This window comes from Cryptomeria japonica, chromosome 4 (genome assembly GCF_030272615.1).
Source record: "Cryptomeria japonica chromosome 4, Sugi_1.0, whole genome shotgun sequence".
Classification (NCBI taxonomy): Eukaryota; Viridiplantae; Streptophyta; class Pinopsida; order Cupressales; family Cupressaceae; genus Cryptomeria; species Cryptomeria japonica.
The window spans coordinates 532,666,463-532,686,763 of NC_081408.1; the positions used below are offsets into that span (position 1 = coordinate 532,666,463).

The 20,301-nt window shown below is 41.4% G+C and overlaps 1 protein-coding gene across 3 annotated transcripts in view; it reads right to left on the reverse strand.

The window, feature by feature from the left end:
- Window positions 1-363: 363 nt before the first annotated feature.
- The window catches only part of LOC131044117 (uncharacterized), a 341,446-nt gene continuing 321,508 nt past the window's right edge, over window positions 364-20,301 (reverse strand). The window contains exons 17-18 of one of the 3 annotated variants that reach the window (XM_057977369.2): window positions 1,018-1,144; window positions 364-941 (exon numbers count right to left, since the gene is read on the reverse strand). In XM_057977369.2, coding sequence (XP_057833352.2) covers window positions 849-941; window positions 1,018-1,144 — 220 coding nt within the window. In that variant the 3' untranslated portion in view covers window positions 364-848. Of the gene's footprint in view, window positions 942-1,017; window positions 1,145-20,301 lie in introns of those variants that run through there. The other 2 variants (XM_057977370.2, XM_057977371.2) reach the window with 2 other exon arrangements.

Here is a 20,301-nt window from a genome sequence, read left to right on the forward strand (position 1 = left end):
CTGGCCCATCTCTTGTCCTTTGCAACTGAAGATGCTGAGTCTTCTCAACCTTTTTATGAACTTGGCCTTTTGAATGCCATCTGAACACCACCTAGGTATGATGTGTAATTTCAACAACTTCAAATTGATATTTATACTTGTTGCCAGATCTCTACCTCTTGCACCTTGGTCCTATTCATAGTTAGGAAGCATATGTAAAAAGTAGTATTCAAATGCAAGATCACAAAAAAATGCAAAACACTACCTACAGACAGATGCCGTAGATTCTGAAACATGTCAGTTAATTACCAACGCCTGTGCTGTAATATAGAATATTGCTTCCGATGAAACTTCTTCCCTGCTAACAATTTATGATATCATACATGTAAAACGCCTCAAATGCATCCATATAACAACTTGGAACAAGACAGTCCTCTGATGTAATTGTAGAAGTCCACAAATTCTGTCGATTATATTCATCATTTACATTTGGTTAGGTACACAGTATTTGAAGTTATTCACATTAGAAAATTGTTCTCAAGGACGATAAATGAATCTCCTTCCATGTCAGAAGGCCCAACTCACCAGACTTGTCCACCACGACTTCTTCCGGAGACCAAAAAAAATAGAAACTTCAGTCTAATTGTGCCCGATCACACATTTTTAAGTGACTAAGAAATTTCCTGTCTACTTGTCGATTTATAGTGACAACCCTTGGCAATTAAAAACAAGGGCACACCCTGCTACATTTTTACTTAGAATCAATGACACGAGAGACAATAAATGGTGATGCGTAATAGATAACACAGTGTCCCTCCAATAATACTATTTCAAGACACTAGTTGGTAAGACCAGATAAGTTAATAACATCAAATGTGTGCCCAAGATAGAGAACCATCTGAAGGTGATCCCTCTCCACTTGTAGATTCATACTTCTGGGCAATCAATGCCAAGGATGTACCCTGAGAAGATAAATGTTGCTTAATATTTTCACAGTAAAGAAAATAACAGATTGGTGATGCATAACACTGGACATACCTCGGTCCCTCCAACAAAACTTGTATTAAGGGGATGAGCAGTGCAAGCCACAACAGGTGCTGAAACTTGAACCATTTTGCTATGTAAGTGGCCATCGTTCTCTTCCAGATCAGTTTGCATCCCATCACTGAGAAAAATAACAAATTTGTCATTTCTTCTGGGTGTGCTTCCTCTGTTACGAGTTGTATAATGCTAAAATCATTCACTAAAACAAATTCAAAATGCGTGCTAATATCAGTATAAAAAACTTAATGCACATCAGTTCTAATAGCACAGCTAGTTTATAATCCTTAAGAGAGAGATAACCTCTAAAACATGTCTAAGTTTAGGAAACAAAATCAACTCAGGCACGCCTGGATATATTTCTGATTGCCCTCAAGTGGCATTAGTGGTTCAAGCGCCCACATGGATCACCGAAAAGAAGATTTTAATGGCAATAAGAAGCTTAGGGCACGTCTGGTGAAGTTTTAAGAGGTTTGAATGACAATAGTGCACAGCTAACTGATAAATCAAGTGACAAACACCAAGGACTTGTGTGCCCAGACTGCTAATAAGTTCCAAAATTTGAAAATAGAGAAAATTTCTAGTAGTTTTGCAATCATTGCTATTAAGCATGATCCAAATAAATTCTATTATTTAAAAAGGATCAAAGAGATCTTCTCCGTACAAGGGGGGATTGAAAACTAAACCAACATGGCAATTTACCTTCTTTGCAAATAAAAATCATGTAGCCATTCCTTTGATAATTGACATGATTTTTGACAATTGTGAGCATCCAATATGAAATATTTTGTAGAGTCTATCATATTTTTTATTGAGAAGTAATCTAGTATAGTTAATAAATAATAAGAAATTTATTACATTGTTTATATTTCTTGTCTCCTCTTTGTATGTCATTTCTTCTTGTTTATAGATGAAATTTTGCAATTTCATTCATGGTAGCTAGCCCTGGTTGTAAAACTTCTTTAACATTTTCTATATTTGTTAAGCTTGAAATTCAAATCCTATTTCATGTGTTCAAGGCTTCAAGACTTTTTTTTTTTGGGATGAAATGCCTATGAGTTCTGAAATACTAATATGAGAAGTTGTACTAGTAATGTACTTAACACGTTATTATAGACTATTGATTTAAATATTGCATTTTTTTCTTATATTGCCTCAAATTAGGATTTATGAGATGAACCCTTCCTAAATTCACCCTAAAAACATATATTAGCAATAATTTTAGGATTTAGGAATAGGAGCTCATCCTTTATACAAATTGACTTTTTCCATATTACCCAACCATAGCTAATATCATGCATACCTATCAGTCATTTACCTATACCAATAATGAAATGTTAAAAATATTTTCAATTAAGATGGATAGTTTGTTAATTTGCTGTATGATTTACTTCCCATGGATTGCATGAGACTCCTCTTCCATATTCTGCTAAACCTTTCGAGATGGAAGATTTACTGTGCCAAGGGCGCATGACACAGTCTTTACTACCCGTCTTGGGACATTTTCACCATGTGACCGATTTACTCTGCCTTTCCCCCCCACACTCCCTATCTTTGCAAGTATTAGAGAAAGACGAAGAATCAGATCACTGCAATCTATGGGTTCAACAGTAGCGGATTAGTTCATTATAAACATAAATAAGCGCTGCCTTATAACTGTTTTTTAGATATATTCGATTAGTGTGCTGTTCTTATGTTGACTCCTTATTGCTGGCTGTTATTCCATGATGAGGATTACATGATCCTCTCATATCACAGTGATGGTACTTCACTCGTATCCCTCCTATTCCCTTCCTATCTATCTCCATGTCTCTATATATCTTTCAAATGGATGATGAGTTATATTCAAAAGGCATGAGACAAAGGCATGTCTCATGCCTATTCATATTTATCTTCCTTCATACTAATCGCACCATTTCATGGCAGATGGTGACTGCCAACTTACATGTATTAATCGTTGTACATATATTAATCACTGCCTTTGGTAATGCTAATCACACCCCTTAGCCTTTGTCGGTTAGTGATAATTCCTTGCTTAATTATTGATTAATTATGCATATTATAATTATTGTTGATAGTTAGCTTTGACCTGTCTTAATCGGTATTGATTTGTTATCTAACCATTATCTTCTCAAGTCATCGTCTTCTGAATTTACCGATACTTGTCAGTATTCTTGTAGTCATATTCGATTATACTTCTTGATTGATCGATATCCTGATGCTGTCACTAATTCGATATGCGTGATCATTAAATCTTAATCGATATTGATCTCTGTCATTAATTATGGCTCATATGGTTTCAACTTTTGTAATGTTCGGGATTACACATCCATCGCAACATATCGCCATTTTTACCAAAAACGTTACGCTGTCTTGCTCACTGATTGGGATATAGTCGAATCCATTGGTCAACAGTTCTTGGTGATACATTATGATTCAACGTTATTATTCGCTTATGTTAGGTGGTATTTGTCATATTGGGTGAATGATAATCTCTGATGTAATTGTTCTTCACCCCAATCGTTATCTGATGCATAGATTATGACTAATGATAGTCTGTGATCTTAATTGCTATTCCTTGTCGACTCCTGTAGTCTCTTTAAGTTGATTTTTAACATCATTTGATGTTTGTCATTACTTTGATAGTATGTTGAGTCGATACTTGTCTTGAACATTATCCTCTCTCCTGCACTTACCTTAGTCGGTCGATATGTCGTAATTTCTTGTAATCTTAATGCCATTATCTTTTCAGAAGCAAACATGAGTCGTTGATAATAGAGTGGTTATAATGATCACTCAACATACAGTTCGCTTCTCCATCACTAATTCTTGGCACGGTGGGTAACATAACATTGATAGGTTCGTACTTCATTGGAGATTATATAGGACAACAAGAATCACTATTTTTTTCATATCGCCCCAAGTACTTTCAATGAATGACCGAAACTATAACACCAATGTCGTATTCACCATTCATTAGTGCCAAAATATGCTTTGCTACCTTCAATACCATAGTTATCTTGAGGATATCACTGAGGATTGATAATGATATGAAATTGCTATTAAATCGATTGTGATGTATCAATGGTCTGCTTGATAGCATGTTCGATATAGGTGTAATCAATTGTTCCCATTGAGTAGCCTAATGGTTTGATATCATTTGTTGACTGGTGTAGGCAAAGGATGGGGACACCACAGTCTGCCCTTGCCGATTTTTGCTTGTCCTCAAGCAACTAATAATGATCTCACTAAATCATGGTTCTAAGTTAGATAATATCTTTCTAAAGTGCAAGGAAAATTCGAATTTCAGTATCTGTTAACAATAAACCCATGGTTGGTATTTGGCAAGGCCCAAGATTTAAGACAAGTTTCATCTTATCCTCGTAGAGAAGTAATAAAGACATCTCACACATCATCAGTCAAGGAAATATATATCTTTCAATGTCATTTAAGGAACTGATTTGGTTGGTCTGGTCTTTGCACAGTTTTCTTGATAATTCTTTGATTTAGAGTAGGGCAGCGAGTTCTCCATATGTTAATAGGAGGATTAGGAGCATGACACCATTACTACCTTAAATGCAATGTGCTCGGAAATGATGATTTTCAAGTTTCTCCCATAATTCTATGATTGTTGACCTATGTCTTCAGTGCCTTACTATGGTTTGTCAAGCCATCTTATCAAGTTCTTACTTCATTACTCCATGGTGTTTGAATATTTGTATCGTTACATATTATTTTTCGATTAGCATACACTTGTAGATTTCATGGCATTGTTAATTTTTGCATTCTCTATTTCTACTTGCAGATAGTGTCTTGATAATGTCTTGGAATGCAAGAATGTAGTTTTTGAAAATTTGTAAGTACTCATACCACAAAACTTGTTTGGAGACACATCAGCATTAAGGGTATACATTAGCCATGAAGTAAACATATTGCTAGCACGCTAGACATGAGTCAAACATGTAAAACATAATATATTCATAGGAATACCCATAAGGCGTAATTCAGGGCATGGACGTAAGACAAATCATATACTTAAAGCGTGAAGCATTCCTAGCACATAGGCATGTTTTCACTTGAGTATATTTAGTATGTTAAGCACGGGGTGTACATATGAGCACACATAGAGATTAATCCACATGAATTTCCTTAGGGCATAAAGCATACATGCGAATATATGTAGCACATAGAGCATGAAGCATACATGTAGCACATATTCACTAAGTAACACATAGTGTTGTTGTATGGTGGCGGGAGAGTATCTCCGCCTAGAAATGAAATCGGCGGCATTCATTTATATTTATTTGTTGAGGCGGACTCTTCACCAAAAGTCATCTCCTTCTGTTTGTAAAGTCACCTCATTTTTGAAGAGGGCTGACCTTTCACGAATGGTCACCATGCATGTATATATTCACTCAAGCAAACTCATTCAAGACATATTCGAATTCTCATAAAGGCAAGTTCATGTGACCTCAAGAAGATTGACTATCTTCAGCATATTATCATATTGCTTCAGATCAATATATTAAGGAGATATCTCAGTCTTTGTATAAATTGCTCCTAGGAGAGGTGCTATACTCATTACTTCAGATTGGCCTAGTCTTTGGGCCAATTGTAAAGCAGATTTCTGTCTTCATTAATATAACAATAAAAGAGATTATTGTTGCTGGGTTTTTCTCCCTCAAGAAGGAGGGTTTTCCCAGGGTATTGACTGTGTCTTATTGTTCATTATTGCTTTATCTTTGCTTAACTGAATTTTGATCATAAAATTAACATGGTATTAGAGCGGATTTAAGAAATGATCTGATCAGACTTGTTTTAAGCAGTCAAGTAAACCTTTTCATCTAGACCAGATCTTGAAGGCAAAAGTATTGCAGATCTAAGGTTGCAAATTATTTCAGACTTAAGGGTAGATCTTTAAAGGAGAATTTGTGCGGAAAAAGAAGATGGTGAACGTTGTCGAGGTAGAAGATAGGCTTGATGGAGCCTCAAACTTCAACTCTTGGAAACCCAGGGTACTCGTTGTGTTAGAGGAAAATGATCTTCTTGATTTCGTGGAAATTAATATGCCTGAGCCTTCCAATGATACTGAGAAAATCCAATGGAAGAAAAATGGCACAAAGGCTAGAAAGATCATGATAGACTCTGTGATGAATCACCTAGTACCGATCATCTCTAAGTTGAAGTCAACTAAAGAAATGTTTGATACTCTAAAAGGCATGTATGAGATCAACAACACCAGTAGAACCCTTGCTTTGAGACAACAACTTCACCATGTAAAAATGGATAAAGAAGATTTCGTCATCTCAATCTTTATGAAGATTGCTGATTTGAGAGATCAGTTGAGCGCTATTGGGGACATAACTGCAGACATAGATCTTGTTATGTTGGCACTAAATGGTCTTCTCCAATCTTGGGAGCCCTTCATCCAAAGCATCAGTGGGAGATCTAAGTTGCCCAAGTTTGATCGTCTTTGAGTTGATTGTATTCAAGAAGAGTCCAGGTTGGCAGCAAGAGGAATTCCGCGAAACCATCATGATGTAGAAAATCAAGTTCTTGCTACACATACTTCTAGAGAAAGAGGCAAAAGAAGAAAAAGGAATAGAGACAGAGAATCGGATTCTGCCCTAGATCCGAAGAAGGAGGATTTCTCTCACATTCAATGTTTCAAGTGTGACAAGTATGGTCACTTTGCTTGAGATTGCAACTTAAGACCTACACAACTTGCTTCTATTGCGGAAATTGCCATGGGGACATCTCTGAAGGAGCCAAGCTCTAAAGTTGATTCAGAAGGTTTCTTATTCTAAAGTCGATTAGTTTCTTCGAAGAGGAGGAATTAACATTCAGAGGGAGTTTGACAAACCAATAGAGGCAACTTTGGATGAGAAGGTTGATACTAGTACTTGAAGTCCTTGCTGAGAGGGAGGCTTAGCATCAGTAATTTGTGTTATTTGTTATTAATGTATTTTTCTCTGAGACGGAGAAATTTGAGGTGAACGCCCTTGTTAATGCATCTTTCTCTGAGACGGAGATGTGGTTCTTTCCACCCTCTGGGAGTAGCCATGGTGGATGTCATGTTGAGTGACTCCATGACAACATCACGTTAAGAGACTCCGTGATGATTCTCTTGTACTTGTGTTTATCCACCCTCTGGGAGTAGCCATGGTGGACGTCATGTTGAGAGACTCCATGACGACATCACGTTGAGTGACTCTATGATGGGTACTTGTGCACTTGTTCCCTTCCACACATGGGAGTAGCCATGGTGGACATCACGTTGAGTGACTCCATGATGAACTCTTTTCCACAAATGGGGGTAGCCATTGTGGATGTCATGATTGAGAGACTTCAAGACGTTATCACGTTGAGTGACTCCATGATGAACTTTCTTCCACAAATGGGTGTAACCATTGTGAATGTCATGTTGAGAGACTCCATGACATGAATATCTGGAAAGATATCTCCCTAGCTAAGAGGGAGTGTTGTTGTATAGCAGTGGGAGAGTATCTTCGCCCAAAAATGAAATCGGCGACATTCATTTATATTTATTTGTTGAGGCCAACTCTTCACCAAAAGTCATCTCCTTCTGTTAGTAAAGTCACCTCATTTTTGAAGAGGTCTGACCTTTCACGAATGGTCACCATGCATGTATATATTCATTCAAGCAAATTCATTCAAGACATATTCAAATTCTCATAAAAGACAAGTTCGTGTGACTTTAGGAAGATCGACTATCTTCAACATATTATCATATTGCTTAAGATCAATATATTAAGGAGATATCTCAGTCTTTGTATAAATTACTCCTAGGAGAGGTGCTATACTCATTACTTCAGATCGGCCTAGTCTTTGGGCCAATTGTAAAGCAGATTTCTGTCTTCATTAATATAACAATGAAAGAGATTATTGTTGCTGGGTTTTTCTCCCTCAAGGAGAGTTTTCCCAAGGTATTGACTGTGTCTTAATGTTCATTATTGGTTTATCTCTACTTAACTGAATTATGATCATAAAATCAACACAGAGAGCATAAAATGTTCATGAATCCACATAAGCATGAAGAATACATGTACATAGCACCTGAGCATGAAGTATACAAATGAATACACTTTGAGGCATACACATAATACACTTGAAGTAAGAAACATACACTTGAAGTACAAAGCATACAAATAAATATGGTTGAAGCACAGAGCATACAAATGAATACACTTGAAGTATAAGGCACACAAATGAGTGCACTTGAATCATGGAGCATTCAAATGAATACACTTTAAGGGACAAGGCATACATGTAAAAAACAGTAAGTATACATGTGAACATACTTAGCATACATGTAATGTAAATACACATAGATGAAGTATCCACATAAATACACATGGAGTATACTCATAAGACATGATTCACATGAATACATGGTAGAGAATTGATACACGTACGTTCATAAAGCATGAATTATACATATAAATACCTGTAAAGCATAAATACACACAAGGCATGAATCACCTACCTGATTAGACATAAGGCATGGATCATACACATGTATACACGTAAGGCATAGATCACATACAAGGATATACGTTAAGACATAAGGTACAAATCTTATACTCAAATTCGTCTTTATTTATAATTTGGATGATTTATATTTATTTAATATATTTATGGATGCAATACTTGGTAATTATTGTTGGGAATAATCATTATGTTATGTTGTCGTCGATAATTATGGGTTACAGTAGTCAGTTAGTCTTCTCGAAGGGCAGTTGGACGCGACGGTTGGTCGCACCCTTTCGGGTATTATATATTGCATACCTTTCCTTCGAAGTAGCATCAGGATAGTCATATCTGGGTGTGATGTTATAAGCGCTTGATGTACATGGACTGTTGAATTAATACAGAGACTAGTTCTTTAATATATTTCCATTATGTTTTGTGCATTTACTTTCTGCATTTAATCATTTACTTGTATGTGGCAAACATTTGGCGCCGTTGCCTAGACATACTCGGGAAAGGAAGGAGCGGATGGCGTACGGACACGATGGGCTTACCCATTGGAGAGATTAACCCAGAGGCTGACGACGCACAAATGGAGCTCTATGATGGAGAAGACATTGCAACGAGGGAATTTTCAATCTTGCTTCAGGCGGCGATCGAGACATATGTCCGAAGAGAGGCCACGAAGGCTGAAGTCCCAACAAGTGCCGTGTGGACCGCATTGGAAGTTAGCCCCGCAACGAATCGGCTGATGAACCACCTCCCCCAGTTGCTTGCATAGGCATCACTGGCACAGTGAACCCGCCTGGGGGAGATTGCTCGTGAGGAGCGACGCCAACAGGTCCTCCGACAGTACGAAGAAAACAATCGTCGCTGGGAAGCAGAGCGTGATGGCAAGAGGCGAAGGGGAGATTGAACCCTGAACCTCCAGGAGGAATAAAGAACATTCTACACTTTAATAATGGTGTCGTACTACTGATGTAAATTGTATTTAATGGGATGAATTAATAAAGAAGTGTTCTATTTTTTATGTGTTGTTGCTATTTATGAAGATGTACGGGAATTAATGCCCAACTTATTAAATAAGGATAGAAATAAGAAGGCACAAAGTGAGGAGTGGGAGGCCGCACAAAGGCCCTTGATTTTGGAACAACAAGTAGAACGTATGCGAAGGTTGAGGCAACTTGCCGAAGGACGACCTGCTGAAGGGTTGCCCGAAGGAGGTGTCACGAGGGGTGCAGAAGCCGAAGGAGATTTCTACGCGTCGCCAGAACACCGTAGGGTGAGAAGCCACGAAGAGTTTTTTGAGGAAACTGGGCTATGAAGAAATTTGGTTGAAGCGACTCGAGATCAATTCAGGAACTTATCCCTTACGTCGCGCACGAAGGACCACCGAAGGGAGTGAACAGAGGACGAGGGTGAGAACGGAGGAGAGGGCAACCATATGACTGTAGGTGCGGAGGAGGCACAGAAACACAACAAATAGAACCCCCTCTTGGGACCCATCACACCAAGCATGCGAGTACAAAACACCGTACCTCCATTCACTCAAACAGGAAACACCATTGGCGCCGAAGGGAGTGGCGCGGGTGCACGACAGACACAACCACCTCTGGGGACACGACCCTCATCAATGGCCAATAGGTAGAAGCTGTCGAAATTCACCGATGACAGGAAGGAGGATCCTGTAAGGCACTGCAGAACCTGCAAAACCATATGGGCGGCCAATGGTGTCACGAACCAGGATGAATGGACAACACAATTCCCAACGGCATTACGGGGAGTTGCCATCAACTGGTACTCAACTGGTACTCGGATATTGATAAAACTACAGTGGCCACATGGGACACGCTACGGAAAGCCTTCGAGAAGGAGTTCCGCCTACTCCAGGATGATAATGAAATAGTGGCAGAGATATACAATACGAAACAAGGACAAAAGGAATCAGTTCGTGCCTACGGAAGGCACCTAAAGGAGCTGATTGGGAAAATGGAGAGTCAGCCGGCCGACGAACTCAAGAAGAGGTCGTTCGTAGAAGGCCTAAAACCCAGTTTGAAGAAGAAAATGAAGATAGTCCCTCCTTTGTCATACGATGATGCATACAATAGGGATATGGACTTAGAAAGTGAATACAAAACGTCCAAGAAAAAGGGAAAGTCCTCCTTCGAGGAAAATGACTCTTCCTCTGATGAGAGTGGTAACGAGGGGTCGAAAAAGAAAGTGATGGCCTTGTAGAGGGACATGGAGCGAAAGATGAGGGAATTTAAAGTGATAAAAGGCTCTACTAGCCGGACCGAAGGAGACGTGTGGTGCACAAAGTGCAAGGAGGAAGGACATACGAAGGGTACATGCCCGAAGAAGGCCTTTTGTGAAATTTGCCAAGTAATGGGACACTCCATCAACGAGTGCCCATACAATATGAATACCCAAAATATGCAAGTGCTGTTCACTGAGTAGGCCACAACATCCGCACCACAGATACGGCCCAACAAACCAACACAACGACATCATTTGGAGGTTATCGAGACAACAGACGCAGCGGTGGAAGGAATAACAACGACAATAACAATACTCGAAGCCATGTCTAGTATGATGCCAAGGGCCGACCAATGATCCAATGTAGGGCATGCAATCAGTGGGAGCACTTCGCCCGGGATTGCATGAAGGAAGCCACCCCTCAGCACCTCTACCGCTGGTGTGGGCCAGGCGACCATGAGGATGCAAATTGCCGGAAGCTAGGAGTAAACCTTTTGAACATCGAACCCACGAAGGCAGTAGTGTTGGCAATCACAAGGGCACAGGCCAAAAAGGCCACATACCCCGGTCCTCACATGGAGACCGAGAGAGTGCGAGAAGCAAGGGTCAAGATCACAAAGGAAATGGCCGCACAAGGACAAAGTAGCCACGAGGCCACAAGCCCGTCACAGACGAAGGGAGAATCCTACGGCAAATATTGCAAATAGAGGTACCTGTGAAGATTCAAGACCTCCTTGAAACCATGCCGTAGTTGAAAACGGCTATCTTAAACGCCGAACCCACACAAGCTAAAACGAGGGAGGCCGTAAGCCCCACGGTCGACCCTATGTCGTTAGTAGTCAACAACAAACGCCAACCGACAGTGGTAGAAATGGGCATCTTGGGAACTACCTTGACGGACACTATTGTGGATGGAGGGTCAGGAGTAAATGTGCTCCTAGAAGAGACATGGAGAAAACTGGGAAAGCCTACATTGTGGCCCCCCACGTTCAACCTGCTAGGGGCAGATCAACACGGGATTAAATCCCTCGGTACCCTCATGGGCCAGCGGGTGATGATTGGCACGCAGCCATTCATGCTAGATTTTATAGTGATTCCACTGAAGCAGAAAGGGTACGATGCCATTCTTGGACGTGGGTGGCTCACAGCAACAAAGGCGAACCATAACTGGAAGTGGAATACGCTTTCCTTGGAAAGTGCGGGGAGGATGTACATGATCGATCTTCGTACGCACATGGTGAGCGAGGAGTTGGCATCCTCCTCTGGCTCGGAATTTGAGGGAGACCAGTTGGGTGAGGATGGAGACGGACGCCGTATGGAGCTCAGTGATGGAGGGGTGTTAGAACAGGAAGCATGCTCGGGGGATGACGGGGACTCCATGAATGGCCTCTTCCACTGGTAGATGGAGGATTACGAAATGTTCCAGAGCTACAAACTCGAAGTAGAGGAACCAGAGCAAGTAACAGAGGAGGTGTACTTGCCAGAATACAGAGAATATTGGAAGGGAGACGTCCGTGTGAGCGACACCACCGCACACCAGTCCCCAAAGGAAGAACCCATCAGGTATCAAGAGGTAAAATTGAAGGAGACAAACCTCGGTGAAGTAGATAATCCCAAGATCATTTGTGTCGGCAACGATTGGAACCCTGTGTGGAAGGCCGCAACCTTCAAAATCTTTATTCTTCTTCTTCTTATGTACGGGAAGGAGACCGTGGTTCCTGTAGAATTTATGGTTCCAGGTCTTCGGATGGCCATTGAAAATAGACTTGCCATCAACGGTTCCAAATTGAAACCCTACCATGAGAAGTGCGCAGGGGACTTGAGAAGCCGGAAGGACACCTGAGAGTTCGAAGGGGGACTCGAGAGGCCGAGCAGGCGACTTGAGAGGCACGAGACCAAAGCGGGAGACTCTCGAGCGAGGCAAACCGAGAAGGATGAAGGGCGATCCCAAAGGCACAGGACCTGAGCCGAAGACTCTCTGGACAATTAGATTAGGAAATTAAAAAAAAAATTGAAAAAAAGATTATAAAAAAAAATAAAAAAAAATTGGTGGTCATGGTGGAACTGCCGTGCGGTGGGACCACCGTCGGGGTCCCCATAAGGGGGAACCACCACCGATGACCACCGTGGGTCACTGCTGCCGTAGGCCTGAAGGAGCATGGCGATGACGATAGTGGTTTTAAAAAAAGGGTGAAAGGAAAACATACCACAGCACGACAGGGATAAATGGTGGTGATGGCACGTGAAAAGATAAAATGCGGCAACAACCCCTCACCCTATTCTGCTTTTGTCAAAGTCGGTGTAATCTGTTGTGCATTCATTATCAATATAATTGCTTTTTACAAGTGCGAATCCACAGGTTATTTCTTCGGCAAGTAAAATCTCCTTCTGTCACTTGCGTTGGGCAAAGTATAATTATTTCCCCTTTCTCTGTGTAACACTGAACTATCACTTGCGTTGGGCATATGGAAGGAGGACCATACGATATGTATGGTGGACGGTTGGTCGTGTTGTCCATACGGGGTGGTTCGCACGATACAGAGGGTGTTGACCATACGGGAAGGTGGCCGTACGATTGTGTTGACGTGTCTGAAATCGCATTGCTGCAAACTCCATACGGCCAATGCAGAATAGAATAGCCAACTGATTATCCTACTCTCTCTTGAGATAAGGAAGTCTCTAATGTTGTTTTCTAAGTTTGATCAGAGGAGACAACCTCAAGGTTTCTTTTGTCAGGTCTTGACTGCAGGATTTTTCAGTGGCTTGATGTGTTTATGCTAGAAACACAAGGGGGACTTACGTTGAATGGGTAATTTATAGATAAGTTCCCTGGAACTTTTATAATCTTTCTATTAGATGATTTCGGTTAATTTGATACTATTTTAATGAGACTGCAGATCTTCTGAAAAAAAAAGGGAAAAAGGAGGGAAGGATAGAGAGAGAGAGAGACATGAAATGTAAATTCTAACTAAGATAGCAAATTCAGTCAAGCAGACAGACACCTCCAGGAAACTAGATTAAACATCACTAGCTGCTCAAGCACAATGTTTGCATAAATCCAGTGCCATCTTCAAAGGAGAAACAAGATTTTCATGTTATCAAGTATAGTATTAGAACTTTTACATTCATAGTATGTGTTTGATAACCGAACTAAGCATGAAAGGTCTAGATTAACCATGCAGAAAGAAAGGCAATCAGCCGTTCCCTAATGGCGTGGACTGCAAGGATTCTATCAGATGCTTGATTGAAAAACGCTATGCAAAATAAATAGACATAACTGAAAGATTTCTAAATTAAGTGAAGAAGGAGACCATGCACTCACAAGGAAACTTGAAAACAGTCTTAATTCTTTGCATTAATTCCTGTAAATTTCTCCAAAGCTTTCGCAACTATCCAAGAACTTCTTACAAAATAAGGGAAAACCAGTCCCTTAAATAGACTTCAAAAAAGGATGAATGGCCTAGATTTAATCTAAACAAGTGGCCCAAATTCATCCATAAAGCATGGCTGCCCATACCCATAAATGGGAGGCAAATATCAACAACCACCCCAAAATGGGCAATAACTACCCAAAAAGGGATAATTACGACAATTTGAAAAAATCCCAAAAGGTGCATCAAATAAAGTTTTAGATTTGTTGACCAAAAGTCAACTATCACTTTTTGGGTGCAAAAGTGCACTTTTAAGATTGAGGGAAAAAAGCACTTTTGAGAAATTACTTTGTCTACTTCAGTCTCACACTCCTTTTCTAGAAATTGATCTTCGCCATGCAAGTATTCCCGCCATAAATCACGACCTACTGCCCGTTCCTTGCGAACGTACTCCTGGAACCTGATACACAACTGGAAGAGCAGACAGAATGGAGGCATGGGAGGATGGCGAATTTTGTATTGCATGCCCTCGAGATACTGGTCCACGTGTTTTACACCGTCCTTCCAGCTGGAGCGATTACGCTCAAAGCATAATATGTCTGAATGGAACTGACCAGCAAAACTCAAGTCCTTAGTGGAATAGGCAATCCCATCCATTCCCAATCTTTCTTCCCAGTCCGACTAGATTGCATTATCGGACAAGTTGTTTATCCATCCCGAAACCATTGATCGGAGGATGGTCTTACCTAGTTCTTGCATGTTTCCCAGAATCACTTCACATGCATCACTCTCCTTGTCAATAATTTCTTTGCTATCGTTCTTCATGGTGATAGTCCAGTACCACTCCTTAAGAACACTGATGCTATGAGGATCTAGGATGGCGGACAATGTAGGAATTTGCGCATGTGTCCAGAAAAGAGCTCTCATGAGGGGGAGGGTAGTGGCTGCCACTTCGTACATGTGAAGGGATTCCCTCTTTACCTCTAATAACTTGACTAGAGTGAGCTCTCGATGAAGGGCCATTTCTTTTACTTCCTTAAGGATTTGCTCTCCCTTTTTCTTGATGTCTTGCATCCATTCCCTGACGGCCTTTGCGGTGTCCCATACTCCTTCAAATTCAGTTGTGGTCCTTTGTGCCAATGCTATCGGGGGAATATGGGATTCAGAGGCATTGTGCAATGGCCTTAGGAGTTGATCAATGTATCCTTCGGCCTGCTCAGCATGAGCCCGATACATGTCCTTTTCAGCTGTGATCTCTTCGAGCTGCCTGAGTATATTCTGCACCGAATCCTTAAATTCTTCCTTTTCTTTCTCTTTAGTGGTTCGTCTGATGGGGACAGTTGTGATGCTATAATCTGCCAGTGTAATCTGATCTACTGGCTTGTCTACAGGCGGGGTGGCAATGTGAAGAGTGCGGTTCCTTTGCTTGTCTTTGGTCACTCTAGAATATGCCCTGGGCTTTTTCTTCCCCTTAGCTTTTGCTTGGTCTATGCACGAGAAGATATCCTCTAGATCAATGGGTGGTTTGGTGGCGGCCTTGTGCTGGGCTCTGGCAATCAACCACTCTTGAGGCATTGTTTGGGTTGATGATAAGGTTAAGTTTGCATTCTGTTCTCTGACGTTCTCAACCGACTCACCACAGATTCGCAGCTGCCCTGCCACCGGAGGAGTGAAAGAGGTGTGAAGCCCTTTGCTTGCAGCTGAATTCTCCCCTATTTCGCTGAACAACTGCCTGACATCTTCATGTGATGGTTGTTCTTCAATTCTTTCGAGCTCATGAGTCTCATCTATCCTTTGCTCTCCTTTGACGGTGGAGTCATCTTTGGCTGTATTGTGGAGCAGCAACTCGTGACGGCTCTGTTGAGTAGGTTCACGCACTTTGACCCCCTGGGTGGATGGAATCTCTCCTTCTTCTATTTGGTTACCTTGTTCGGTCAATTTGAGGGCTCTTAGCTCAGTGTCTAGCACATTGGGCGCAGGAGGATCATTGGCTTCAAATGCATCGATGTCGCTTTGGGAAGGCGGAGCAGGTATACAATCCAGTTCTACTGCATTGTCGGACGAACTGGGGTCTTTTGAAGATGAGGTGACCTCTGGTCTCTTTATAGGAATCTTTTCCCTTCTTGTTCTTTTGGACGTCCGAGTCCCTCTGCAAGACTTTGCTTTCTTTCTTTTCTCTGGTTTCTCAGTTCCTTCCCGGGGTGCACTAGACGTTCCTTCATCTTCTGAAGATTGCAAATCGAGGCTGCCCATTAAGTGGTAAGTGAACTGGACTCCCTCATGGATTAGCCTTTCAATCTGCTCGTGTAACCATTGATTTGTGTACCTTGCTAGGGCTGCCATGACTGCCTCGAAATCAGTGATTGGGTTTGAGGACCAATCGACGCCTGGCAAGAGATGCCTTACTGCTTCAAATTCCCAGACCTGGAGGCAATTCCTTGAATCTGTGAGCTAATCTGGGACCCGACGGTATTCAAAGAGTTGCATTTGCTGCACACTCAATCTAGAATATTCCCGTCTCCTGACCTCGTAGTCATCAGAGCAATTCTTCCAATAGTCTTCAACTGATTCCTTTGCTCTGTACTGCCTACCATAGGCTCTTTTCGCCAGATTATCATGATCGAAATATTTTCTTGGAAAATGGTCCTGTAGGCCATAAGAGGCCAACTTTGCAAGGGACTCTTCTGCTAGGGTAGGGGTCTGCAAGTGGACATCATGGTTGCCTATGATCATAGGGAATGTGAATCCAGCCTGCTTGCTTTCTCGGAGCAAGATGCTGGCCGGGCGTGACTGCCTTGCAACCTCCATAAGAATTACTTTGTCGGTTGGGTACCGTGGAAGTCGGAGAGGGGCACCATCGAAGCCAGCTATTCGGATGTAGGAGAACCTTGGGAACTGAATGAACCAGGCTCCATACCTCTGTACTAGAGTAGTAGCTTGCTCTGAGAGCTTTATGTGTAATCCTCCCTGCATTAGCCTGACCAGGTGCATTGTGAAGGCATCATTGACACGCTCATACTAACCTACTGCATAAGCCGGGCTGCTCTTTTCCCTCTGAGCTATATCTTGGTAGTGCAGTTGCGAGTAACAATCATAGACCTTTACCTGGCCAGGCCCATTCCTGATTTCACCTTTCATTATCAATCCTGGCAGTGGCTGGTTCTTGGCGAACATATAGACCAAATAAGAGGTCATGGTGAAGTACTTCGTTTCGAGCTCAATCAACTGAGTGTGGATGTTATCGCTTATGATCTGGGCCCAATCAAACTTAGACTTCTCGACGAAGACCTGCTCTGTAAAGTAGAACATCCACTCTTCAAAGTAGTTGGACTTAGGAAGTCCCATGACTCAGCTGAGCAATGTGACCATATCCCCATGTTCATTATGAAAATCACTCCTGGGGGTCTTTTTCACAATTATGGCGCTTGAAGGCCTTTTCTCCTTGTACCATTCTTCGTTGATCAATGCTTTGCATCGGGCTGGATTCATATCATATGCCCCTTGTGTTTCATCTATGGTTGTAGCTATGGGATTTTTTGGAAAGGGGATGTCAAATGCATCACCAATGGCCTCAGGAGAGAAGTCGGTGATAGTCATATTCTCGAGGAGCACTAGTCTGGAATTTGGTTCATAATGCTGGGCAACCTCTACTACTAATTCATAGTTCTGTATCGCTGGAGGAAATCTCGCTGCTTGGGCGATGCCACTTTCCACCATCCGCCTAGGCTTGCCATATGCGTCAGGTGAGAAGACCCGATTCCTGAAGTCTTGAATATCAATATGGCCAAGGTCGGTATCACCGATATTGTCCCAGACGCCTTGAACCTTCGACTCCCTCAATCCTCCTCTCTGATATTGATACTTCATCCTTTCGACCTTATGTGGGATATCTGATTTGGATGCTCACGAGCATCTTTGATGATTCTACTGCCGATTTAGGCATTTATCCTGCACAGCCGGACATGGATTACGAGGTGATACAAGAAAAGAAAGGCGGGTTAGATAGAAAAATACTCTAGCATGCCAGGATTAATTTAAAATTTAGATTGGACATGGAGTGACATTTCTAGCTAAAAAGGGCTTGATCAATTTTAAACCAAAATATTCATAAACGAATTTATGCTTATCACTTTCTAGATTTTAGATTAGTTTCAACAGAGACAAAGCATGAAAAGTTCTCCTAAGTTTGAAAAAAAAGATGCAATTTCTGGTGAAGCCTTAGGAGTGAATTCTAGATTTCGAGTGCTTTGAACAACGCTTTATAAGCGAAAGAGATGCAGATTTCAAGAATTCAAGCATTTTGATCAAATTTCACGCATTTGTCTATTCGATTTAAGCATTTTCAGATGATCATATGAGACAGAGCGTACTTACCTGATGAGATCGGATGGCGAGAGATTGCCCGACCTTGTCACGTGAAATGAACGGACGATTTTGCAAAGTTTCAAATTTCAACGGTTATCTTCTTGATTTAAACTTTTCGCGGTTGTTGGACGAGAGAGAATTTATCATTTTAAATGATTTTTTACATTGGGTAATTGGCAATTTAAATTTGAATGCTTTGGAAAAGTTTACACATCATTTTACCTTGAATATGATTTACACGAAATTGGCTCTGTCTCCCTTTGAAATCTGTCATGATCCTTCTTTGCACGAAATGCAGCAGCATGGAGGGGGTTTTACGAATTTCGAATGGCATTTTATCTTCTTATTTTCGGACCTTGGAGAGTTTGCAAATTTTAAACTGCGTTTTCTCTCCCAACTTCAGATCCTTTGACGAATTTGGAGGCCCTTCGAAATTTAAACTTGGACTTACCCAACCCGCATGAACTTCGGAGCTTCAACGTCTCTTACGAGCTTGGAGATTTCCAATCCTGCATGAATTTCAGAGGTCCTAACTTGTTTAGCAAATTTTCAAAACTTCGGAGCTGGACTTGGACGCTCTCTATGCAAACTTCAGAGCATTCAAAACCTTTCGCGATTTTGGAGATTTCTGGAGTTTTCGGGCCTTAAGGCATACTTCATGATTTTGGCGATTTCTGGCGAACTTCGGAGCTCAACGCCTTGTGGAAAACTTCAGACCTCAGACGCTATCTGCAATTCTTGGGCTCTTAGATGTTTTCACTGTCTAAAAAAAAAAGGGTTTTCGGACCTAAATGCCATTCGCGAAAACTTCGGACTAAAAACGCGCCTTTTACAAACTCGCACCAACTTTGGACCTTTTAACCTCTTTGCAAATTTGATAGGTTTTGAAATTTTGGGGCTAGTGTCCGAAAATGGGCGTCTAAAGCGAACTTCGGACCTAGAGGAGTTTTTTGCAAGGTTTCGCCCTTTTTACATTTTTCAATTTCGCCCCATGGTCCGAAAATGAGGACTTCAAGTGATTTTCGGGGCTTGGCCCACTTTTTGCAAGATTTCGCACTTTTTACATTTTTTAATTTCACCCCATGGTCCGAAAATGAGGACTTTAAGTGATTTTCGGGGCTTGGCCCACTTTTTGCAAGATTTCGCACTTTTTACATTTTCGCCCCAGGGTCCGAAAATGAGGACTTTAAGTGATTTTTGGGGCTTGTAGCATATTTGGGGAATTTTGGACCTAAACGCGTTTTTTACAAACTCGATACACTTTTTCACTTACCCTCTAGGGTCCGAAAATGGAGGTTCATGGCGAGTTTCGGACCTAGAGGGTCCTTTTACACATTTCAAAGCCTCAACGCCTCCTTTGCGATTTGCCATTTTTTAAATTTCGGAGCTAAAGTCCGAATTTGGGGCTTCAGGGCGTTTTTCTATTTCGCATGTTTCACATTCTCCAGTTTTCGCCCCAGGGTCCAAAATTGAAGTTTTAAGTGATTTTCGGACCAGGAGCTACCTTTTGCAAATTTTAAAAGCATTTTAAATTATTTTCGGACCAAATGGGAAACATCGAATTTTGAAATTTTCGCCCCAGGGTCCGAAATTCGGCCCCTTGGGCGATTTTGGCAACTTTTAACTTAGTGAAATTTCAACCCAGAGGCCTTAAGGCAATTTTGAAAACTTACGTAAAAATTCGGACCTCAGAACAGTTTTCGCTAGATTCTACAAATTTGGATCTTAGAGGCTTCGGAATCCTAAGGCATTTGGGCAAGTTTCGCAACTTCAGCATTTTGGTCAGGGAATTCGATCC